We start from the raw sequence: 22,119 nt of genomic DNA on the forward strand, positions 1-22,119 counted from the left end.
CCAGGGTAGGGTTTGGATGGGGCTTCCCAAGCGCGGGGGGATTTCCAGGGGTGGGGAGGCTCCCCAAAAGATGGGGGCTCCCCAAAAGTGTTGGGGAGGTAGCCAGCGCAGGGCCTGGTGCCGTTGCTCAAGGGGTTGCGGGGGACTCCAGGGCAGGGTCTGGGATGGGGGCTGCCTTGGGGGCATTTCAGGGTGCCCTGGGCATTACAGCGTGCGGGTGGACTTTGAGAACCCCCCGCCAAAATCTGCGCATGCGTACACTATGGCCCAGTGGGCCTTCCTTCCACACTGCGCATGCGCCAACCTATTCCCGCCTCCCACAACTTTCGCGCATGCGCACGGATCCTCCTTACCCACCCTTACGGGAGCACATACGCACTTCCTCGCACGCCGTTCTCCTCTCCGGGCATGCGTATAGAGCCACCCTGCGCATGCCACCGCCCTTCCCTGACGTCACAGGCACGCTCGGCCTTCCCATTGGTTCGGCCAGACGGAGACTCCCAGCATGCTTTGAGACTCGGAGCATTTATGCCCCGGCTGCAGGCTTTCTCGGCCATTTTCTGCAAGTTGCTGCAGGTGAGAGGCTTGGGGGAGTTTGCTGCCATCCACCGTCTCCGCCCGCGCCCTATGGGGCTGTTGCTGGCCCTGGTGTTATTGCGGCGGGGAGGGGCTTCACGGGGTAGGTTGGGAGGGGGTGTGCTGCTGCCAGCCACGTGGGCTGGGGGTCAAGGGGGCTGTCCTGAGTTCGGGGACCTACGTGGGCAGGATTAAAGGGTCCTTAGACCCTGCACTGGATACCTCCCTTGATGTCCCCCAGGGTACCCTGAAATGCCCATATGGAGCTCCCCCACCCTTGCAGAGCTGGTCCCCCATAGCCCCAGCCCCTTGGAGAGACCCCCAAACCCAGCCCTCAAGACTCCCTAATCTCTTGGGGAGCCCCCCACTGCCCTCTGCCTGCCCAGACCCTGTGCTGGATACCCACACCTGTAAGGGGAGTCCCCCAGACCTATCCTTGGTGACCCCAACTTCCTGGGCTCCTGGTCCTGGAGATCCCCCCCACCCCCCCAAGCCTGTGCTGGGAGCCCCCCTGACCCAGCCTTGGAGCCTGCATTCTTTGAGGAGACCCTCACTCTTTGCATAGGGGAATATAAAGCCTCCCCCTTCCCTTTGGGGGGGCTGTACAGGGCCAGGGGGCTGCAGTTGGGGTACAGGGGAGGGAGTCCCTGCCTGTTGCTTCCAGTAGGAATGGGATTCCTTTGCCCTGCCTGGGGTCTCCCATCTCCTAAGCCCCAGGTGTTGGGGACTTGGGACAAAAACTGCTGGTGGGAGGGCCCCCTTCTCCCTTGTCGGGTGGGGGAGAACCTGGGGTGCAGCAGGGATGCTGTTCTATGATGAGACCTATCACAGACCTGTGCTGACAGCTGTGTGAAGACCCCCATGATATCTGAGGACAGACCTGCCTGAGGTTTCAGGGGGGTGGGGTGCATGCCTCCTGACTGCCTGCATGTTAACTCTGTCCTCTTGTCTGCTAGGTCTCATGGCCCTGGTGCCTGTCCTGTGCCCAGGTGAGTCACGGGCTCCCCTCTTCTGAAGGGATAATGATGGTGGTAGCTGGGTGGGGGATGTGAGGTGCCACAAGGACGATACCAGTGAACTCTCTCTTACTGATGCTTCAGTGGAGAAAGCCTTTACCAGATTCTGAGTGGCACTGTATGGTCCCACCCTGGGTGGAGGGTTGGGCTGGGCTGTGTCTTGGTGTGTGGGGTCTCATGCGTGTCTCCTCCCTCAGGCATGGATCACACTGGCTGCAGGTGCCTGCAGCTTTTCTGCAGGTGAGTGCTGCTCCCTGTGGCTGTGAGGCTCTGGCTGGGATGGGGGCAGGGCTGGCATGTACCTGCTCCCTGGCTGTTCTGTGATGAATAGAAAACTGACAAGCATATGGCTGAGTGTTCCTGATGCCAGCTTCCTTCTGAGAACCTGGGAGCTTGCTTGACCCCACAGGGGGAAGGGGGGTGGTGTTGGGAGGGTCTTCATTCCCTCTGTTCACCTGTGATACCTTTATAGGGGGTTGATTTTTAATGGGGGGAGGGGGAGCTGGGCTTCTGAAGCCCTGAGATCCTCATCTCCTTATTGCAGGTTCAAAGGCCCCTCTGTGGAGGCTGGGCTGTGGCTGTGCTCATGGAGGTAGGTTGTGGGGCTGGACTGGGCCTTGTGGGGGTCTGTGGGGATGAGACAATAGATAGGGAAGGGAACCTGGTTCCAGACACTGGCTGGTGCCAGTGCTGTCCTGGGGTGCTCTGCAGGCCAGTGATCTGAAAGGATGACTCTTGTTGGTTGGACGACTCCATGTCTCATGGCAATTTGTTACCAAAGCCCTGATCAGACCGTGGCTGCCTCTGCTCCTGCCCCAGCCTCAGCCTCCTGCATCCCCTCACCCTCTTGTATTGTATTGTCTTCTCTTTTTTTAGGAAGGACCCCTGGAGCCTGGCAGTGGTAAGTAGCCCCTGCCCCCTGTCATGGCTCCCAAGCTATAAAGCTCCACCCCAGGCCTGTCCCAATGAGGAGACTTGCACTTGTCTTACTGCCTGTTCTGGTGCCAGAACCTGCAAAGGTTGAACCCACTGGTGCTGGCAGCCGGAGAGGAGGATAACCTGTTCTGGCTGGAACTGTCTGATGGGACCCTTGGCTTATCCTGGGGTCTGGGGGCTGTGTAGTAGGTGCCTATAACTGAATGCTCTGGTCCTTCCCAGGTGCTAGGAGGGAGCATTGCTGCTGCTCCTGCTGCTGGCTTCTGCCCAGGTGAGTGCCTGGTCCCTGCCCCCCAGGGGTGCCCGCTGACGGGATGAATTCACTCTGGAATCTCGTTCGGCTGAATGCTGCTGTTGAGACTTGGACTCTGAGTGTCGCGGGTGATCCCTGCCTTTACAGAGCCCTTGCCTTTTTTGTCCCTGCTTTTTGTTTGGGGCCTCTCAAACAGTTCCTTACTGTCTCCCAGGCTGAAGATCCTTGGAGAAGTCATCTGGCTGCAGTGAATAGGCTGTGAGTGCCCCTCCCATGGCTGCCTGGCAAGGAAGCAAAGAGGCTGGAACCCTCTGGAGTGCAAAGGGGTAAGAACCTTCCCTTCCTGCAGGCAGGGGGATGTAGGTGGCTCTGGCTGCGGTTTTGTGATGAGTTCAACTAGCTCACTTTGATGCATAGCGTGAAAACTTTTGAACACCTGAAAAACTGGTGAGGAGGGGGCTAGGGAGCTATCACACCCAGTGTCAGGGGCTTACTGCAACTACTTTCTTTCTGCAGGGAGAGTGGAGCTCCTGGTTTGGAGGTGGTCCCTACATGGTGAGTGTTCAGGGCCTGAGGAAGTGGAGCACCAAACCCTGGTCAGGGATGAGGCTTATACCGCCCCAGTCTGAATTCTGTGACTGAGTGGTCCCTCTGAGGCCAGTGGCTCCAGCCCTGTGGCAGGGCGGGGGGGGGGGGATTGGGCTTGTTACCTCTTCCTCAGGGTGCAGTGAGAAGGTTTGGGGGCCTTGCTAGCTGCATATTTTAAGAAAGGAGCAGGCCCCATTTCTCATTACTCTGTTTGTTTGCAGGTTGGAGCCTCTGAAAGAAATGTCTTCCTGCTACAGCTACATCACTCACCTCCCCCCCTGCGGTGTCTCCCTAAAAGAGGGCTGGACTAGCAGGGACATATATGCCTGCTTTCTGTACTCAGTCTAATGAATAAAAACATCTCTGTCCAAGGCAGTTGTGGCCTGTGCATGTACCTTCCTAGTGTTCAGCTGATGGCTTAGGGCTTGGGCCTAGTCATCCTTAGTTGCAGCAGGGTCGTGCCCTGACCTTTTAGACTCCCTAGTCTGCACCTCCAGCCAGCACCCACGGGGTGGGGGGAAGATGGTCCCCTACTAGGCCTCAACACTGCACATGAGGGGATGGAGCAGTGGGGAGGGGAGAGTGGCTAAGCGTCTCCCTGCTGGCGGGGCAGGGAGGGAGGTGGCAGTATTGGCCAGGGCCAACTTCTAGGTGTGAGGTTTGGGGTGGGGGTGAGAAGCAGGGTTGCAATGGGGGGGGGGGGGGGGGCCTTTGGGGGAAGAACCCGAGCCCGTGGGACGTGCCATTGGTCCATGTAAGGGGGCAGGAACGTGGCGTCACGTCCAAGTGCCAGCCTGGAGCGGTTTCAGGGGCGCACCCCGGACCAGAGCGGAAGCCGCCCCGGGCGAACTTAACCCTGCAAGCCCCGCGGCCCCCCGACTTGTGCCTCTGGTCCGTCAGGTTTCCCCTCCGGCCGCGGGAAGTGCACGCATGCGAGGGTTCCGCTCCCACTTCCGGTCCCCATCCCCCGCGCTCACCGGAAGTACGGCCAGTCGGAGCCGAGGGAGGGAAGGACTGGGAGCAACATGGCGTCCCCCGCGCGGTGGAATCACGTGTGGGTCGGCGCCGAGACCGGGATCCTTAAAGGTACTGGGTGGGGGGATAGTGACCCCCCCACCCGGTGTTAATGGGGCCTCCCCTTATCCCAGGGACAGGAAGACGTCGTCTTGCCCCCCCCGGGGAGTTATGGGGGGAGAGGGGCACGTAGGGAGGCTTTGTGGGGCGGTGTTATCTCTCTGTGGGATCCCTTGGGGGGGTGTTATGTCTCTATGGGACCCCCCCTTCCTTGTTCCTTAGGCTGGGACCCACCCTTCCCTTCTACCTATGACCCCCCCCTTCTTTTGCTCCCATTCCTCCCTGACTGGTTCCTCCCGGGCTATGACCCCCGTCCTTCTTTTTCATCTCCGGCCCCCCCAGGCGTGAACCTGCAGAAGAAACAAGCCACAAACTACACAGCATCTGGGGCGCTGCGGCGCGATGAGGGCGTCTGCGCCATGTGCTGGGGGGACCCCTTCGAGTCAGAGGTGAGGGGCCGGGGCTGGAGCCGGCTGGCCAGGAGCTGGCGGTGGAGGGGGGGTCCACAAGAGCTTTGAGTGATAGTGCTTCATCCTCCCCCTCCCCGGCCCAGATCCTTGTGGGCTGCCTGGACCGTTCTGTGAAGCTGTTCAGCACTGAGAAGGGGAAGTTCACAGAGTCGCGGCTGTGCCCTGGTGGGGAGGGGCCTTTTTGTGGCCTGGCTGTACAGGACAGGTACAGTGTGTTTCAGTCTCCCCCTTCCTTCTGCTGGCCTGGTAGGGGGCTGTGGTTTAACTGACCCCCCGGGACTCTGCCCAGCCCCATCCTCCCCCTTCCCTGGATCCGAGGGGCAGTAGTTTGCTGCATTGCTTCCTCTGTGCCTCACGTCCCAGGCACCCGTCTCCTCTCCGCGCCAGAGCCCAGGCAGGGGTCCATCTGCTTCCTTCCCCATGGGGCAGCCTGGGCCCTTGGAGGGGGTTAGATGTTTCCACCTTTCTTGGGGTTCCCTGGGCACTGTTCTCCCCTCCCTGTTTTGTCCCTTCCTCCCGGGGCCTCCTGGGGTTTGCAGCTGCTCTTAGGGAGATTCTCTGTGTCTGTGTGTACGTCTGTTTGTGTCCATCTCTGCCTCTGTCTCCTGCCCTCGGCAGCTGCCTCATCACGTGCGTGGAGTCTGGGCTCCTCAAAGTCTGGCGCGAGGACTCTTCTGAGGCTGTGAGTCTTTGGCAGCAGGAAGCAGGCTGGGCGGGGGAGGGGTCCCATGGGAAATGGGCGGGGGGGTGCCTTGTGTGTGTCGTCCCCACGCCCCAGTTCCTGAGGGTCCAGGACTGGTTCCTGGCTGCTTTGGCAGGGAGGGGGCAGTGTCTGACCGGTGCCTGTGGGAGGAGATGGGAGCTGCGGGTGGGGACACACCACATCACGCCCCCTCTCCAGTTCCTGTCAAGGCTGGGGGGGATGTAGGGTAACCTGGGTAACACCTCCCTTGTGCTTGTCCTCCCCCCACCTTGCCAGGCAGAGCTGCAGGTGGGGCCCAGCGTGTGCCGTATGCGGCAGAACCCAGCACGGCCGCAGCGCGTGGGCACGGGCGGGAAGGAGAATGCTCTCAAGGTCTGGGACCTGCAGCAGCCCCAGGAGCCCATCTTCTGTGCCAAGAACGTGAGTGACAGCACTGGCCTCGCTGTCCTCCCCCACCCAGCCTTGCTGGGCTTGGGCATCCCCAGCCCCCCACCCTGCCCCTTTCTCATGGCTGCTGTCTGGCTCTGTGGCATCACCCACGTGTACTGCCCTCCCCCACAGCTGCCCTTCTACCCACCCCAGGCTCACCCCTCTTCTCCCCCCGGAAGGTGCGGCACAACTGGTTGAACCTGAGGGTGCCCATCTGGGACCGTGACCTCCAGTTCCTGCCTGACTCTGAGAAGATTGTCACCTGTACTGGGCACCACCAGGTGGGAGCAGGGCGGGGGGTGGGAAATCGGGGAGTTGTAGGAACAGGTTAGGGGGTGGAGGCATTACTTTTAATAACAGGAACTCTGTGGTCCATCTCCCCATTTCACCTGCCTGGGTTGCTGGCCATGTGGGGGAGGACACCCTGACCTATGACCCCTGACCCCTACTTTCCCTCCTAGGTGCGTGTCTATGACCCCAGCTCCCCACAGCGGCGCCCTGTCCTGGAGGTGATGTATGGAGAATACCCGCTCACTGCCCTCTCCCTTGCCCCCGGGGCCAAGTGAGTGCCTGGGCCCCCAGATGCCTGAGTTCTCCCTTGCTCTGGGAGGGGGGTGGGGGCTGGGGGGTGAGAGCAGGGGGGTTAGGCAGCCTCTTGTTCACACCTCATCTCCCTGCAGCTCGGTGGTGGTGGGCAGTGTCCGCGGGGACGTGGCTGTCATTGATCTGCGACAAGGTGAGCCCTGGGTGGGGCTGCGGGTGGTGTCAGGGCTGTGGGGGTGTCTCCCAGGCTTTGCTCCCTGGGGGTCTCAGGGCAGCTCACCCCCCCTTGACCGTCTCCCCCCTTCTTCCAGGGCGGCTGCTCAAGTGCCTGAAGGGCTTCGCGGGGGCCGTGCGTGGGGTCCAGTGCCACCCAACCCGGCCCCTTGTCGCCTCCTGCAGCCTCGACCGCTTCTTACGCCTGCACGGCCTGGATGACAAGCGCCTGCAGCACAAGGTGAGCTGGACCCCCCCCAGCACCTTCCCGAAGCCCCCCAGCTGGCATCTGCCCTATGGCTGCACAGCGCTGTTTGCTCCTTCCTCACTTGGTGCCCCCCTGGCTGCAGGTTTACTTGAAGTCGCGGCTGAACTGTCTGCTGCTGACCAGCCGGGAGGCTTGGGAGGTGAGTGGAGCGGGCCAGGGGCTGGTCTGGGGGGTGGTCCAGGGGCAGGACGGGGGGTAGAGTGGGTCCGGATGTGGAGCAGGTGGGGGGGGCATCTGAGGTGTGGGGAGGGCAGGGGGAGGCTGGGGACCCCTTACTGCTTCTGGGATGGAGAGTAAGAGCCCCCCCAAGGACAGAGACCCTGACCTGGATGTCCCTGCCCCCCAGGATGAAGACCCCGACCCAGCCAAGACGGAAGAGGTCAAGGAGGAAGAGGATGAGCTCTGGGCCACCCTGGAGCCCGTGCACACCCGCCCTGCCCCCAAGCGAGCTGCGGCCCCAGGCCCCAGGGAGCCCTGCCGGGGGGTGAAGAAGCAGAAGAGAGCCGGGGCGGGGCCTTGAGGGGCCACCCCCTGGGGCTGAGGGACTGGGGCAGGGGCTCTCCCCGTGTATTGGCTGCTGTGCAGCGGGAGGTAAAGGTGCTGAGTGTCAGGCCTGTGTCCTGGGGCTGTTTGGCGGCAGGGGGGGCTTCCCCGGGGGCACCCCCGTGACGTCACAAAGCCCCGGGGGCGGGGCCAGGCGGGGGCGGGGCCGGCCCTAGCGGGGGCTCCGGGCACTGTGGACCCATGGGCTGCCCTCAGTCCCTCCCGCAGCGCCCCCCCGCGGCGGGGGCCAGGACCCCCTCAGCCGCAGGTGGGCGGAGCCCCGGGGCCACGCGAGGGCGGGGATCTCGGTGGGGGCGGGGTTGGGGAGAGGGAGGGTCCTGGACTCACCCGCGGGGGGCGGGGCGCTGGGTGACGTCACAGAGCCCCCACGTGGGGAGACCCCAGTTGCCCCGGGTCCTCCCCAGGTCCTGACCCCCCCGCGCGGTTGCAGACGCCAACGGGCAGCCGCGGCCTAAGCAGCTGCGCCTCGTGACGCCGGGGCCCGGGCCGGCGCCGGAGCGCGAGGCCTCGGACAACGTGCGCATCCGCGTCATCTGGCGCCGCATGTCCCTGTTCGGCAGCCGGCGCGACTCGCTCAGGAGCACGCAGAGCGAGGAGGAGGAGGCGGAGGGCCCGGGCCCCGCGCCGCGCGCCCCGAGCCCGCACCAATAAACCTGCCTGGGCCTGGGCCTGGGCCTGCGCCGTGTGTGGCGCCGGAGCGTGGCGGCGGCGGGGCCCGGGGGGTCTGTAGTGGGGCTGCACGCGGCCCTAGCGCAGGGCCCGGGGGCTGCGGAGCGGCATGTCGGGGCTGGGCAGCACCCGTGGGACCCCCCCCAGTAGGGAGAAGGGCCTCGGCTGGGCTGGGCTGGGAGAATAGGTCCGGGGGTGGCCTCCCGGCAGCAGGGGGCGCTAACGGCCCCTTTAAGAGCGCGGGGGGGGCGGGGCCACGCCGACGTGGGGGACGCGTGACGTCGGGGGAGGGGACGTGGCAGTGACGTCGCTCCCGGCCGGCGGGTCCCCGGCAGCCGTGTCCCGACCGTCGGCGCGTCCCGGTGAGTCCCGGAAGCGGAACCGGAAACAGCGGGTGGGGCTGTCACCGACGCTACGGGGGGCGGCTTCCGGGACCGGCGGGTGCCCTGTCCCCCGCTTGTTGGCACAACTGGAAGGGCTCCCCCCAGTAACAGCCGCCCCCCCCCCGTATGTGTCCCCGCCAAATGGGTGGTCCCTGCTGGCCCGCCAGTGGGTTCTCCCCCCCAACGCCTGTGGCCACCGGGGCTGGCGGGGGGCCTGGGCCTGGGCGGGGGCGACGCGCGGCCAGCACGAGCTTCCTCCCCCGCCAGGGCATGAGCCTCGATGAACGCGCGCCGACGGCACGGCTCTAGGAACGCGGCGCCGGGAGTCTACCTGGGACCCTCCCAGACGCAGGTGCTGCCGCCCCCCCCGGACGCCATGTCGTGCCGCGACCGGACCCAGGAGTTCCTCTCCGCCTGCAAGTCCCTGCAGAGCCGGCAGGTGGGTCCCGTGCGGGGCCGGGGCCTGCGGGGGGACCTGCCCTTGGCTGGGCTGGGCTCAGGTGCCACTTCCCTTCCTCCAGAACGGGCTGCAGCTGAGCAAACCGGTGTCTAGCGCCGTGCGCCAGCGGAGCGAGTTCACCCTCATAGCCAAGTGAGTGGGGCCCCGCTCCCTCGGCAGGGGGGAGGCTGGGGTCTTGGCGCTGGCGTGGGGGCTTGTGCCCAAATCAGTCCGGGGGGGGCGGGGGGGGCAGCCTTCTCTGCCCCCCGCCACCACCTCTGACCTCGCTGCGCTGTCTCCCGGAGCCCAGGCGGATCGGCAAGGATCTCAGCAACACCTTCGCCAAGCTGGAGAAGCTGACCATCCGTGAGTGGGGGGGCCCAGGCTGTCTGCAGTGCGTCTGGGGGGACGAATATCCGAGGCGTTGCCAGGGTTTGACGCTGCTTGGCAGCTGGGAGGGGGAGAAGGTCTTCTGCAGCGCGGGTGGTTGAAGCCCCCTGTGGCCTGACTGCCCCTCGCCCCTCAGTGGCCAAGCGGAAGTCCCTGTTCGATGACAAGGCGGTGGAGATCGAGGAGCTGACGTACATCATTAAGCAAGTGAGTGGGGGCTGCCCTGGGACTGAAAGCCCCTGCCCTGGGGTTGGGGGGCATGTGGGGCTTCCCTCCAGCCAGATGTGATGTGGGTGTCTCCCCCTTCCCCAGGACATCAACAGCCTGAACAAGCAGATTGCGCAGCTGCAGGACTTCGTGCGGGCCAAGGGTGGGCAGAGCGGGCGGCATGTCCAGACCCACTCCAACACAGTGGTGGTGTCCTTGCAGGTGAGCGATGGTGGTTTGGGCAGTTCTAGCTGAGAGCTGGCAAGGGCAAGACCCAGCGGATGGCAGTTTGGAGGGTGGAGGGGGGTTGCAGCAGGTGGTATTGAGGGGGCCGCAGTATAGGCTCAGCGAACCTTTGGCCTCTCCTCTGCAGTCCAAGCTGGCTTCGATGTCCAATGACTTCAAGTCGGTGCTGGAGGTGAGAACGGAGGTGAGTAGCCGGTGTGCCTGTCCCCTACTCCCAAGAACCAGAGTGGAGGGCTCCATCTGCCCTTTCTCACCCACACCCCTTCTGATTGCCCCTCTTTCTCCCTCCCAGAATCTGAAGCAGCAGAGGAGCCGGCGAGAGCAATTCTCCCGCGCACCTGTCTCCACCAGCAGCTTGGGTGAGCTGGGGGGGCCTGCCCAGTGCACCCTGGGAAGCCTGTGGGTGCCCTATTCTCACTAGGGCACCCTGGAGTACTGGGGGTGGGGCACATCTTCTGGGTTCTGCCCTCCCATGCATCCCCTGACCCTGTCCACATCAACCCCTGCCCAGGCGGCTCTACAGTGCTGCAGGACGAATCTCGTCGGGCCTCGGGGGACGTGGCCATCGACATGGACAGCCGCACCAGCCAGCAGCTACAGCTCATCGACGAGCAGGTACCTGGGGGGAGGGGCTCTGGGGTCTGCGTCATGGGAGGCACCTCTGGGGTGAGGGGGTCCAGGGGCTGACTCCACTCCCCTGGCAGGACTCGTACATCCAGAGCCGGGCGGATACCATGCAGAACATTGAGTCCACCATCGTGGAGCTGGGCTCCATCTTCCAGCAGCTGGCACACATGGTGAAGGAGCAGGAAGAGACCATCCAGAGGTAAATGCTCCCTGGCTCATGGCTGCCCACCGTAATGCTCTACCTTCCTGCGTCCCCCACTAATTATGGAGTCCATGTGTGCTAGAGAGGACTAGGAAGGTGTTCTGGGGTCTCTTACATGTTGCCCTGGGAGGGAGGCGGTGGGTGAGTGCCTGCCCCCCCCCTCCAGGAGGCAAGGGGAAGCCTGGCTCTGGGGAGCCTTAGCCGAGTCCCACCCCACCCCCCCAGGATCGACGCCAACGTGGAGGACGCGCAGCTGAACGTGGAGGCAGCCCACTCCGAGATCCTCAAGTACTTCCAGTCTGTCACCTCCAACCGCTGGCTCATGGTCAAGATCTTCCTCATTCTCATCATCTTCTTCATCATCTTTGTGGTCTTCCTGGCCTGAGACACCCTTCCTTCTCCCCTGCCTTGTCTGCCCAGCCCCACCCAGGGAGCAGCACCTGGACTTCCTCATGCCTGCCGAACTCACTGCTGTCTCCCAGGCAGGGTGGGTGCCTAGGGCCTGGGCCCCTTCCTCGTGCCATGACCTGTGGGTGTTGTGGCATCAAGGCCCCAGCACACTGGTTAGACCTCATGCAACAGAATGGGGGGCAGGTGGGGAGCCCCAAGGCCCAGCGGGGAGGGGCACTGGCACCAGCATGGGGGAAGCCCTGGCACTTGGACTCTTGCCAGAGCCTACCACCCCCCTCCCCCCACTTTTCCTGCTGGTGAGGAGGGGGGGAGGGTCTTGCTCTCTCCCTGCAGCCAGGACTCCCTGCCCCTATTTACCCTCCCTGCTGTGCCTTTGTCCCCGCCCCCCCAGGGGCTCTCAGTTCATGGCCCAGTATACCCTCCACTCCACCCCATTTTTATTTTCTCTGTATTTAATTTTATCCCTTATCCCTGCTCTAGGGCAGGACAAGGGCCTGTGGTCCTCACAGCTGCCCCATGCAACCCTCTTGGGCCTCTCTCGTGTGGCCCCTGTGAAATGCCAGCTGCCCCAGGGGGTTGGCAGAGCCCATCCGGGGCCCCCAGTTCTAGGAACTGGCTGTACTGTGATGATACCCCCCCCCAGTTGGCCTAAAGGGCCCTTTGTGTCCCCCTAACACTGCGTGGCCTCTCAAGGTTGAACTGAATTCCTTCCTCCACCCCCCAGCCTACGCCACGGCCGCTGCCCCCCCCGGCCTGGTCATGGTGGCTGCCCTCTCCCCCCTGGTACCCTGCCCTTTTGGGCATCGACATTCCACGGGGGGTGCTGCCCCTTTCTGGCTGGATGAGAACAGCCCACCAGGGGTAGGGGGTGCCAGTGAGGGATTGTGCCCTGCTGCCTTCTGGGCTCACCCCCTTCCTGGCACAGTGAGGCTGGAGCTGGGCCACTGAGCCCAATGGGACACACATTAAAGCTTTACTATAACCACAGCCTGCCCTCCGCCCTTCTCTGCTCCAGGCTGGGCTGGGGGTGGGACCGTAGCCCCTGGGGGAAGGCTTCCTGGGGCCAGATTGGTCCAAACCCTCCCCCTGGAGCTGGGCCAAGGCCCTGGGGGCTGGTACTGGGAGGGCAGGCAGGCCTGGGCTGGGGGAGAGCAGTGGTGCTGGGTGGGGCAGCTCTTGGTACCTATGGGGTGAGAGCCTGTCTGGTCTCCCCGGGGGAGGGGTTGGACCCAGGGTGGATACACAGCAAGAAGGGGCTGGTCTCTGCTCCACGAGAGAGAACCAGCCCGACCCCTCGGCACGTTGTACCCTGGGGCCGGGGTCATCCCGCGCGAACCTGCCAGTCTGGGGCAGGTGGGTGCGCTCCCTCCTCCCGCCTGGAGGCGGCGCTATCAGCGGAAATGAGCATGCGCGGCGGGGGGGTGGGGGCAAAGCCGCTTGGAACATGCGCGGTGCCGCAGAGGGAGGCCTATGGCCTTCTGGTCCAGGTATGCGTGCGCAGCGTCTCCTGCCCCCGGGGGTCAGCCTACGCTTTCTCACTGCGCATGTGCGATGAGGCTCCCCCCTCCCGTCTAGACGCGCAGGCGCTGTGGGGGTCAGCCGGAGACCTTGGCGCCTGCGCGGTGACGACGCTGGGTGCGCGGTGACGACGCTGGGTGCGCAGCGGTGGGTCGGTTGCCCGGCTCCCCCGGACCGGGCCCGGCGGCGGCGGCGGCGGCGCGAGCAACCCCCGCGATGGCGGAGGACGGGAAAGGCGGCTACAGCGGTGAGGGGGCGCCCGCCGGGGACGGGGTTTAGGGGTTGGGGTCTAGGGACGGGACGGGAAGTGGGAGTGGGGGTCTGGGGTTGGGGCTTTGGGTTAGGAGTCTGGGGCAGGACTTAGGGGGCTCCTGGGGGCGGAGTTTAGGGATGGGGGGGTCTGGGGCGGAGCTTTGGGGTTTAGGGGCTTGGGGAGCTCCTGGATGTGGAGTTTAGGGGGGTGGGAGCGAGGCTTAGGGGATCACCTGGGAGAAGGAGCCCCCGGCTGACCCCCCCCGCCCGCCCCATTTCCCCCCACACAGAGCACGATGACCGCGTGGGCGGCGGGGCCTTCTCGGGCCGGCGGAGGAAAGGCCGGGGCCCCTTCCGTGGCAAAATGTACAGCGAGGTGAACCACCGGCCGCGCAACCGGGGCAGCGCCGGCCCCAGCCCCCGCGCCCGCCTGTACGAGGAGGATGGCGACGTGCCCATGAGCGACGTCCATGACGGGCTCCGCTACAGATAGTGAGCGCGGAGTTTCCCCTTCCTGGCTCCGGATGCATGACGCAGAACATGACGCAGGGCCTCACTTCCCTTCTGTGCTCTCAGAAGCTGTCCTCATAGGGGGAGGGAGATGGGGATGGGGCAGCTCCATTCCTGGGAGGCATCTGGAGGTCTTTGGGGCAGACACAACTGCCCCCAGGCTCAGCAGATCCCTCGAGGGGCCCACGCTCGCCTGGTGAGGACCCCCTGTCCCTTGCTCCGCAGCATCCCTTACGGGCCGCGGCCGAACCGGCGAGGCAATGGTTGGCACGACAGGGGCCGGGGTGGTGCCAGCAACATCCATGTCACGGTGAGGCCCGACCAGCCCGTCCCAGATCGCAGCGACAGCACCCGGAGGAACTGGTTCAAGATCACGGTGAGCAGGGGTGGGAGCAAGGCATATCCTGGCCGGGAACTCCTAGCTGGTTGCGGAGCAGCCCGGGTCCCTCTGCTGGCTCTGACATTTGCCAGTGGGTGACTTTCCTTGGCAGATACCGTATGGGAAGAAGTACGACCGGTCGTGGCTGCTGACCTCCATCCAGAACCTGTGCAGTGTCCCTTTCACCCCCGTGGAGGTGAGTGCCAGTCTTGGGAGCCGGATGCTTGGGCTCTCTCCTGGCATCAGGAGGAGAGTGGGGTCTCAGGAGGGGTCAGAACAGATTGGGACCAGGGGAGCTTGTGCTCTCTACGTGGTTGTGTCAGGGGGTTCAGAGCAGCGCATTTAGGAGCCAGGATGACTGAGTTATTTCTCAGCTCTCGGGAGGGTGAGTGTTGGAGCTCTAGGTCACTGTCTCATGCCAAACGGTTGAGTTTTTATTTTCCAGGCCTTGGTTTTCTTAGACACTGCCCCTGCTGTGGGGAGGAAGGCCCTGGGGGGTTCTCTTTTTCCAGATCTTGGGAGGGTGGCGCTCGGGTCTCCCTGACTGCCATGTTTCTGTCCTCTTCTCAGTTCCATTATGACCACAACCGGGCTCAGTTCTATGTGGAAGACGCCACCACGGCCACTGCTCTCAAACAGGTGTCCCGCAAGATCACAGATCGAGACAACTACAAGGTGTGGGGTCAGGTCCCTCAGCTGGGCCTTGTCATTGCCTTCCAAGGGGAGAGGGAGGCTCCTGTGCTGCTCTGGGGGTCTGTCTCCCAGCTGGAGCAGCCTTGGGGTACTGCTGAGACCCCCTGCCCACCTGCTTTGCCCACACTCCAGGTGGTGATAATTATTAACTCATCGGCCCCACCCCAGTCTGTCCAGAATGAGTTGAAGCCGGAGGAGATTGAACATCTGAAGGTGAGGTCCTAGGGCTTGGTGCTTGGCATTTGGGGGCAACTTCCAGCCATTAGTGCCAGGCAGAGAAGGGGAACTGCGTCCCCCCCAACCCCCCCACCTGATCTGCATTCCCTGCTATTTCAGCTTTGCATGAGCAAGAGATATGACCGTCTCCAGCAAGCCCTGGACCTCAAGGACCTCCGTGCAGACTCTGGTGCGTGTCCAGATAGGGTGGGGGAGTGAGGGAAGAGAAGATTGGAGATGGCGGCTGGACTGGGGTTTAGTCTTTGTCTTCATTTTGTCTTAGACCTGGTGGCGCAGAACATTGACATGGTGCTGAACCGGCGCAACTGCATGCAGGCTGTGCTGCGCATCATTGAGGAGAACATCATCCCTGAGGTGAGAAGGAGCTGGTGGTGGGTGACAGCCCTGCCCCGTCTCCTCTCGCAGCACCCCTGACCCCCATCTTGGCCCCCGCAGCTCCTGTCCCTGAGCCTGAGTGGCAACAAGCTGTACCGGCTGGATGACCTGGCCGAGCTGGCTCAGAAAGCCACCAACCTCAAAATCCTCAATCTCTCCCGGAACGAGGTAGGCAGAGCGCCCCCTGTCCGCCCTCCTGACCCCTGCCCCCACCTACATTCACACTGCCCCTCGCCACAGCTAAAGTCGGAGCGGGAGCTGGATAAGGTGAAGGGGCTCAAGCTGGAGGAGCTGTGGCTGGACGGGAACCCACTGTGCGACTCCTTCCGGGACCAGTCCACTTACATCAGGTCAGTGCCAGCCCCGGCGAGGCCCCCGGGTCTCCCCCGCCCACGCCGTGCCTGGCGGGGGACAGCATGGCAGGACCACGAAACCACCCCTTGCCCACCCCAGACAGGAACCGGAACCAGCCCCCTCGACACCTGTGAGGCCAAGCTCTCACCTGGCCCTCGGCCTCCTTGACACACGCAGGCATCTTCTGGGCATGGTCACAGGTGTTGGCTCTGAGCGCTGCCGTGCGCTTGATCCTTGTGGTTTCTGTTTCAGCCGGTGCCAATCCCCGTCCTCCCCTCTCCCCTTGTTCCCTGCCCTCAAGAGCATAAGAATTGCCACTTGCTGGGTCAGATGCTGAGTCTGTTTTGCCCAGTCTACAGTGTTGCAGAACACTTGAAGCAGCCCTTAAGGCAGCCGCTGCCCTCTGTCTCCTCCTCACCGCTTTTCTGCTCCCCTACCTGCCCTTCCACCTCTTCTCCTCCCCTCTGGGGGCTCCGGGACCCCTGGGCCGCACAGCCTCTTCACCCCAGCATCTGCGCTCCCGCCACGGGGCTGCTGCCCCCCCTGCTGCCGTGCAAAGGAGGCTTCTGTTGTCTCTGCCTCTCCCCCTGCCCCCGAGTGGGGTTTAAAGGGCCAAATACTATGCCTCGGCCCCCAGTGCTGCCATGCCCACAGCCCCCACTGGCCCCGTGCCCCCGCCCTGCGTTTGGCCCTCGATGATGGCTGGCTAGCCAGAGACGGGTAAGATTCCTCACGGGAGGAACAACCTAAGACAGGCACAGCCGTGCAGTGGCCAAACCAAAGCATGCGGGGGCGCGGCCTAGGGGCCCAGGCTGCCGGGCGCCTACGCTCACTGCGCCCGCCTGCGGTAGCACCCCCAGGTATGGCTGGCCGGCGCTGGTGCCAGCTCAAACAGGAACAGATGGCCTTGGCTTCTGAGCAGGCCACAGCCAGCAGCCCCTGCACTCCTGGAACCAGAGAGAGGTGGCTGGAGCGGGAGCCCTGCTGGGAGCAAAGAGGCTCTGCGCCCCCCTGCCCTGGGCTCCCGGCCCCCTCTTCACCCCCCCCTTCCTTCCCCCATGCCCATCTGCTCTGCTCTGCTTCCCTCACTTCATGCCACTGCGCAGATGTTTAATTAGTTTTGGGCCTTGATGACATGGGAGGTTTCCAGCCGTAGCGGCTTGGCTGCGCTGACAGTGGCTTTGTGATGGAGGGGGGGTTCCATGCCCTCCCCTCCCCTCCCCCCTTTCCTTCCCTCCCCACCGACCTCTTTCCTCTCCTTCCTGGGGACGCGCTGTGCAGGTGAGTAAGAGCCAGGTAAGTGCTGAGCCCGTTGGCTGAGCAGCATTGGCACCACCCAGGCCCCTGAGCCTTGCGAGGGCAGCTCAGACCAAGACACCAAGATCCTAGGATCCAGCAGAGTATGGTCTGGGGAGGGAGAGAAAGCAGGCGCAGCTGTGGGGGGAGACCAGAGGCCCTGGGGAGGGTGAGCTGGGCTGGCTTGGCTGTGTCCGGGCCCTGGGGAGGTGACGGGGCAAGGCGGGGGGCAGTGGGATGTTCCCATGGGGGCCTGGCTGAGCCCCGGCCCCGGTGGGCAGGGGGGCTGCCTCACTGACTCCTGTCTTATTGCCAACAGCGCTGTCCGGGAGCGGTTCCCCAAGCTGCTGCGCCTGGTGAGTGAGCCGCGTCACACCATGGGGCTGAAGCTGCCCTGCTGGGACCTGTCCTCTCAGCCTGCCACTTACTGCTCCCTCCTTTCCCTCCTCTCTCTCCCCAGGACGGGCATGAGTTGCCCCCTCCCATCGCCTTTGATGTGGAAGCCCCCACTACCCTCCCCCCCTGCAAGGTGAGCAGGGCACTGTGGGGGGCTGTTCTGAGCTCTGGGGTTGGTGGGTCCCCATGGGTGGGCTTCGAGGGGTCAGAGCCTACTTGTGCACATCACCTCAGGTCGTCCAGTCTCCTCAGTCATGGTTGTCCAGCTGCTCTCAGCCTTTCCGCAGCTGTCTGCACTCTTTGCAGAGGATGCATTTGGGGGCTGGGGACAGGTAGCTGGGAGTAGAGCCCTGAGGATCTCTGAGCTGGTGGGAGGTGGCTTGGGGCAGAGTCCTGGGGATCCTGGGGCTGTAATGGGCTGGGAGTGGATCCCAGGGACCTCAGGGCGGTTGTTGGGGTGGGGTGGAGCTCCAGGACTCACAGGCAGCCTTTGTCCATACAGGGAAGCTACTTTGGCTCTGATGACCTGAAGGTCCTGGTCCTTCGCTTCCTGCAGCTGTAAGTACCTAGGTGAGGGTGGGGGGTGAGGGCTGTGAGCAGGGGAGAGGAGGAGGGTTCATGTTGGTCCTGATGTCCTGCCTCTGCAGATACTACTCCATTTACGACTCTGGTGACAGGCAAGGGCTGCTGGACGCCTACCACGACGGCGCCTGCTGCTCCCTCAGCATCCCCTTCTTCCCCCAGAACCCTTCCAGGTGCGACCAGGGCCCCGGGCGGTGGGGGCAGAAGGTGTTGTTAAAGCCCAGGCAGGCAGGTTCTCCCTGCTCTAGGAAAGTGGAGGCTGGGGGATAGGAGCCCGGACTCCTGGGTTCTCTAAAGTTGTGTGAGGGGGGTCTAAAAGGTCAGAATATGGGGTGGTGGGAGCTTTGACGCCTGGGATCTGAGGTGGGGCCTTGCCTTCCCCAGGGGTGAGGTCCCCTCCACTTCCTCCAGGGGTTCCCTGCTGGAGGCCACAGTGGGGCTCACAGGCATCTCTCTCGGCAGGAGCAGCCTGAGCGAGTACTTCAAGGACAGCCGCAATGTGAAGAAACTCAAGGACCCCAGTAAGGGCCTGCCAAGCTGAGAGGGAGGTGTGGGAAAGGGAGATTTCACACCCCAGGCAGCTCCTGCTTCCTGGGCTACCTGTGGGGGCAGGCTCTCACCCCTTCCTCCCCACAGCCATGCGCTTCAAGCTGCTCAAGCACACGCGCCTCAACGTGGTGGCATTCCTCAACGAGCTGCCCAAGACCCAGCATGACATCAACTCCTTTGTGGTGGACGTCTGCGCCCAGACAGTGAGTGTCCCCTTGCAGGGGGGCAGCCTCCACCCTGGGGCTGTACAGAGGGCAGACAGGGGCTGTCTCCTCTCCAGGCCTGCACAGGGGTAGGGGGGTGTGGGACACCGCGTGCCCTGCGGGTGTGGTGGTACAGCGGGATGGTGGGGATGCGACAGCTGCGTGCTCACTGTCCTCTCCTGCCTCCTAGAACACGCTGCTGTGCTTTGCTGTGCACGGGATCTTCAAGGAGGGTGAGTGTGTCCTCCCTGCCCCCTCCCTGTGGGAATCCCCTCCCCAACCGCATTGCCTTGCTCCCCCACTCATTGGTTCACCTCCTCTCTTCCCCATCTCAGTTGATGGCAAGTCCCGGGATTCGGTACGAGCCTTCACCCGTGTGTTCATTGCTGTGCCAGCCGGCAACTCAGGGTGAGTTTGGAGTGGGGGGTAGCACTGCTGTCCTTGCCTTGTGGGGTCTGGGGGACAAGCTCAGTCCTAGGGACTTTGTCCTGGGCAGAGGGACCTGGTGGAGCACTGCTGTCCCTACTCCACTGGGTCACGGTGGTGTGGAGGGGGAGATGGGTGGCCCCAGCCCCAAGTCTCATCTCGCCTCCCCCCCCCCGCAGGCTGTGCATTGTGAATGACCAGCTGTTCGTGCGCAACGCTACGACAGAGGAGATCCGGAAGGCTTTTGTCATGCCAGCGCCCACGCCCTCATCCAGCCCCGTGCCCACGCTCTCAGCTGAGCAGCAGGAGATGCTGCAGGCCTTCTCCATGCAGTCTGGCATGAATCTTGAGTGGTCACAGAAGTAAGTGGGCCGCATGTGTGCCCACCCACCCGGCAGGGCTGCACTCCGGTTTGCATGCTCACACTCTCCTCCTGCCCTCAGGTGCCTCCAGGACAATGACTGGGACTACAGCAGGGCGGCACAGGTCTTCACCCAGCTCAAGGTGACCCAGGGACCCCTGGTGGGCATGGGCTGGGAGGGGAGGAGAGCGAGGGGACCCCCAGGGTTACCTCTGCTCCCAGCCAGTAGCCCTAGGGCTGGGGGGGGGAGGGGGGAGCTGAAATGCGTGGTGGGATTGGCTCTGCCCCAGCTAGAAGCCAGGCTGGAGAGGCCTGGACAGCTGAGTTCTGCCCCAGCTGCTCAGGGAGCGATGGGTTACGGGAGACAAGGGGCCAGGAGGAGAGTTGGGGTGCTGGGAGGGTTGTGGGCTGTATCGGGGAGGGGAGTTGGGGGGTGGGGGTGGAGAGCTTGGCCACCAGCCCTCAGGCAGTGCAGGGCAATGGGGAGGTGGGATGGGACAGAGGCTGGGCGCCTGGGTTCTTGGCCTCTTCCCCCTTTGCCCCCCCAGCTGAGCTGTGTTCCTCACTCTCTTCCAGGCGGAGGGAAAGATCCCAGAGGTGGCGTTCCTCAAGTGAGGGGCGCCTGTGCCCTTGCCTCGCCCCACCCGCCTGCCACGTTTTACCCTCTAAGACAATTTTTGTAAATAAAGGAAAATTGAAACAAAGGTGGGGGCTTGGTCGTGGTGGCCAGCGGGACCGGGTGCTGACCAGGGGAGTTTGGCCCCCCCCCGGGCAGTTTGGAAGCAAGCTCATTGCCCTGTGGTGCTTGGGCCCTGCAGGCTGTGCAGCCCCTAGGCCCTGGAGCCTGGAGGTCTGCCCTGGCAGCTGGGGTGGGGGGAGGCCCGTGTGCCACCTGGCATGGAGAGGTGGGGCGGGGGAGCTGCTGCCCTGGGCCCCAGGTTTCTTCAGTGAAGTGGTGTTCCTAGCGGGGCTGTGGTGCGCTGGAGGGAATCCAGCCCCTGGGGGAAGCGCTTCAGCCCTGAGGTCCTCTGCCCCCTTGAGCTACCGGGGTTGGGGACGGGGCTTGAAGGGGATAAGCAGGGGTACGACCCCCCCTTGCCCTTCTCTAAGGTGGCGCCCACGTCCCCGGAAACAGGCTGTGCCCTTCCTCAAGGTGGCGCCCGCTTGCCCGGAAAGGGCGTCCTGCCTTCAGGCAGTAAGTTGCCGACTCTGGCGGAAGTCCCGCCCTTGCCCTTCCGCCACGTGGGTGGGCGACCGCGGAAGTCCTGTCCGCGCGAGGGGTTGGGCTCGCGACATGGGGTTGGCGGGGCTGCTGCGCGCGGCGGCGGCGGGGGGCGGGGGGGCCGGGGCCTGGCGCGGGCGGCGCTGGACACGCAGGTGCCGCGTGACGTGGTGCTGTTCCGTCACGACCGTGCGCGCTTCTTTCACTTCGTGGCGCTGCTGTGCGTGGGGCAGGGGCTGTTCTGGGCCTGGCTCGCGCGGCTCGCCTACGTGGGGATGCGGCCGCCCCGCCCCGCCCCGGAACCGGAATTGGCGCCGGCACCGCCACCGGGGCGGGACCAGCCCTTCACCTCGAGCCTCTGGCGTTACGGGTTCAGCGGCTCCTGCCTCGCCGTCGGTACGGGCCGGCACCGGGACCCCGCCCCCTTCCCCCCGCCCCGCATTGCCATTGGCTCCTAACGGCTCTCCCTCCCGCCGCAGGGTGTCTGGTGGTCGGCGGCGGGCTCCTGTTCTCCCGGCGCTGCGTGCGGCAGGTGGTGCTGCACCGCGGGGGGCGGGCCGTGACCCTGCGCACCCACTCGCCCTTCGGCCTCCGCGACTCCGTCACGGTGCCGCTGCAGGACGTGTCGTGCCGGGTCCATCGCAGCCAGGTCCCCACCGCGCTGCCCATCAAGGTCCGCGGCATCACCTTCTACTTCCTGCTGGACCGGGCCGGGCAGTTCCTGAACCCGCAGCTCTTCGACCTCACCGTGGGCGCCTACAGGAAGCTCTGACCCCGCCCCGCCCCGCCCCGCCCCGCCAGCGAGCAGGAGGACGGAGGAGCACAGGGACTCGGCTGGAGGCGGAGAGCAGTCCCTCCAGAGCAGACGGGTGCACAGACCCCCCAAACTCCCCTCAGCAGACGCACAGATGGGGATGGCTGGACAGACACAGATCCCCGCACAGACACGTGGATGGACACAGGCCCCTGCCCTGACCGCTCATGCACAGACACACGGACAGAGGCAGGCTCATGGAAGGAGTCGTGCCTCTGCCTCTGGGAAGCAGGTTTGGGGGGGGGCTGAGGTTTAGCGGACTCCCCGCAGTGTGCCCCCCCCCCCCACACACACACACATAGAGGGGCACAGGCAAGGGATGGACAGACATCCCTGTACCCTCCCGGAGGCAGCGTTGGGGGGAAGCCATGAGCAGGGGGATGGGGCGGGGCTGTGTGTGGTGTGAAATAAAGGTGTGAAGGCCGAGCGAGTGCAGCTCTGTGTTCTCAGGGAGGCGTTGGGGGCAGTGGTGCCTCTGGGTTAAGCCCTGCTGGGTCTTGGCACCGGCCAGGAGCATATCCTGAGGAGAGCCACGTGCATGATCAGAGGTCAGGAAAACAGATCTTACGATGACAGGCTGAGAGCCATGGGACTCTTTAGCCTGGAAAAGCGCAGGCTCAGGGGTGATCTGATGGCCACCTATAAGTTTATCGGGGTGACCACCAGGATCTGGGGGAACGTGTGTTCACCAGAGCGCCCCAAGGGATGACGAGGTTGAACGGTCACAAACTCCTGCAAGACCGTT

General features: G+C 64.2%; 4 protein-coding genes, 1 long non-coding RNA gene and 6 other non-coding genes across 12 annotated transcripts; all 11 read left to right on the forward strand.

Moving 5' to 3' along the window:
• Nucleotides 1-675: 675 nt before the first annotated feature.
• Nucleotides 676-3,740, forward strand: LOC149860465 (uncharacterized). Its single transcript, XR_016442875.1, has 8 exons — nucleotides 676-1,565; nucleotides 1,790-1,832; nucleotides 2,137-2,184; nucleotides 2,469-2,493; nucleotides 2,751-2,799; nucleotides 2,996-3,107; nucleotides 3,298-3,336; nucleotides 3,591-3,740. It is a non-coding gene; the product is annotated as an uncharacterized LOC149860465 (long non-coding RNA).
• LOC149860466 (small nucleolar RNA SNORD26) lies at nucleotides 1,633-1,707 on the forward strand. Its single transcript, XR_016443371.1, has one exon. It is a non-coding gene; the product is annotated as a small nucleolar RNA SNORD26 (small nucleolar RNA).
• Nucleotides 1,908-1,977, forward strand: LOC149860467 (small nucleolar RNA SNORD27). The gene has a single exon (XR_016443408.1). It is a non-coding gene; the product is annotated as a small nucleolar RNA SNORD27 (small nucleolar RNA).
• On the forward strand, nucleotides 2,553-2,680 carry LOC149860468 (small nucleolar RNA SNORD22). The gene has a single exon (XR_016443409.1). It is a non-coding gene; the product is annotated as a small nucleolar RNA SNORD22 (small nucleolar RNA).
• On the forward strand, nucleotides 2,836-2,905 carry LOC149860469 (small nucleolar RNA SNORD30). Its single transcript, XR_016443411.1, has one exon. It is a non-coding gene; the product is annotated as a small nucleolar RNA SNORD30 (small nucleolar RNA).
• On the forward strand, nucleotides 3,160-3,226 carry LOC149860470 (small nucleolar RNA SNORD29). Its single transcript, XR_016443372.1, has one exon. It is a non-coding gene; the product is annotated as a small nucleolar RNA SNORD29 (small nucleolar RNA).
• LOC149860471 (small nucleolar RNA SNORD31) lies at nucleotides 3,375-3,442 on the forward strand. Its single transcript, XR_016443404.1, has one exon. It is a non-coding gene; the product is annotated as a small nucleolar RNA SNORD31 (small nucleolar RNA).
• Nucleotides 3,741-4,299: 559 nt separating the features above from the next.
• WDR74 (WD repeat domain 74) lies at nucleotides 4,300-8,492 on the forward strand. Of its 2 annotated transcripts, none has more exons than XM_090050887.1 (12): nucleotides 4,300-4,455; nucleotides 4,786-4,892; nucleotides 4,997-5,118; nucleotides 5,532-5,595; nucleotides 5,893-6,036; nucleotides 6,225-6,326; nucleotides 6,507-6,607; nucleotides 6,726-6,781; nucleotides 6,900-7,042; nucleotides 7,152-7,208; nucleotides 7,416-7,660; nucleotides 8,064-8,492. In XM_090050887.1, exons 1-11 carry the CDS (start codon nucleotides 4,395-4,397, stop codon nucleotides 7,587-7,589), a joined length of 1,131 nt encoding a protein of 376 aa, XP_089907013.1. In that variant the 5' UTR covers nucleotides 4,300-4,394; the 3' UTR covers nucleotides 7,590-7,660; nucleotides 8,064-8,492. The 2 variants fall into 2 exon arrangements, with proteins under 2 accessions (XP_089907013.1, XP_089907014.1); XM_090050888.1 differs by having other exon boundaries at nucleotides 4,301-4,455; nucleotides 8,038-8,492.
• Nucleotides 8,493-8,517: 25 nt separating this feature from the next.
• STX5 (syntaxin 5) lies at nucleotides 8,518-11,313 on the forward strand. Its single transcript, XM_090050897.1, has 11 exons — nucleotides 8,518-8,664; nucleotides 8,953-9,124; nucleotides 9,207-9,277; nucleotides 9,435-9,490; nucleotides 9,651-9,721; nucleotides 9,827-9,943; nucleotides 10,095-10,151; nucleotides 10,260-10,326; nucleotides 10,479-10,582; nucleotides 10,672-10,793; nucleotides 11,022-11,313. Exons 2-11 carry the CDS (start codon nucleotides 8,966-8,968, stop codon nucleotides 11,179-11,181), a joined length of 984 nt encoding a protein of 327 aa, XP_089907023.1. The 5' UTR covers nucleotides 8,518-8,664; nucleotides 8,953-8,965; the 3' UTR covers nucleotides 11,182-11,313.
• Nucleotides 11,314-12,787: 1,474 nt separating this feature from the next.
• Nucleotides 12,788-20,042, forward strand: NXF1 (nuclear RNA export factor 1). Its single transcript, XM_090050875.1, has 21 exons — nucleotides 12,788-12,972; nucleotides 13,268-13,469; nucleotides 13,713-13,863; nucleotides 13,979-14,062; nucleotides 14,437-14,541; nucleotides 14,692-14,772; nucleotides 14,896-14,965; nucleotides 15,059-15,150; nucleotides 15,232-15,339; nucleotides 15,412-15,521; nucleotides 17,141-17,177; nucleotides 17,282-17,350; nucleotides 17,720-17,775; nucleotides 17,865-17,972; nucleotides 18,262-18,320; nucleotides 18,436-18,551; nucleotides 18,742-18,784; nucleotides 18,887-18,959; nucleotides 19,157-19,339; nucleotides 19,421-19,481; nucleotides 19,915-20,042. Exons 1-21 carry the CDS (start codon nucleotides 12,942-12,944, stop codon nucleotides 19,951-19,953), a joined length of 1,878 nt encoding a protein of 625 aa, XP_089907001.1. The 5' UTR covers nucleotides 12,788-12,941; the 3' UTR covers nucleotides 19,954-20,042.
• Nucleotides 20,043-20,235: 193 nt separating this feature from the next.
• On the forward strand, nucleotides 20,236-21,800 carry TMEM223 (transmembrane protein 223). The gene is made up of 3 exons (XM_090051501.1): nucleotides 20,236-20,243; nucleotides 20,304-20,956; nucleotides 21,040-21,800. Exons 1-3 carry the CDS (start codon nucleotides 20,236-20,238, stop codon nucleotides 21,330-21,332), a joined length of 954 nt encoding a protein of 317 aa, XP_089907627.1. The 3' UTR covers nucleotides 21,333-21,800.
• The last annotated feature ends 319 nt before the right edge of the window (nucleotides 21,801-22,119 follow it).

Source organism: Crocodylus siamensis, chromosome 6, assembly GCF_052110815.1.
Source record: "Crocodylus siamensis isolate JL-2025a chromosome 6, ASM5211081v1, whole genome shotgun sequence".
NCBI lineage: Eukaryota > Metazoa > Chordata > Crocodylia > Crocodylidae > Crocodylus > Crocodylus siamensis.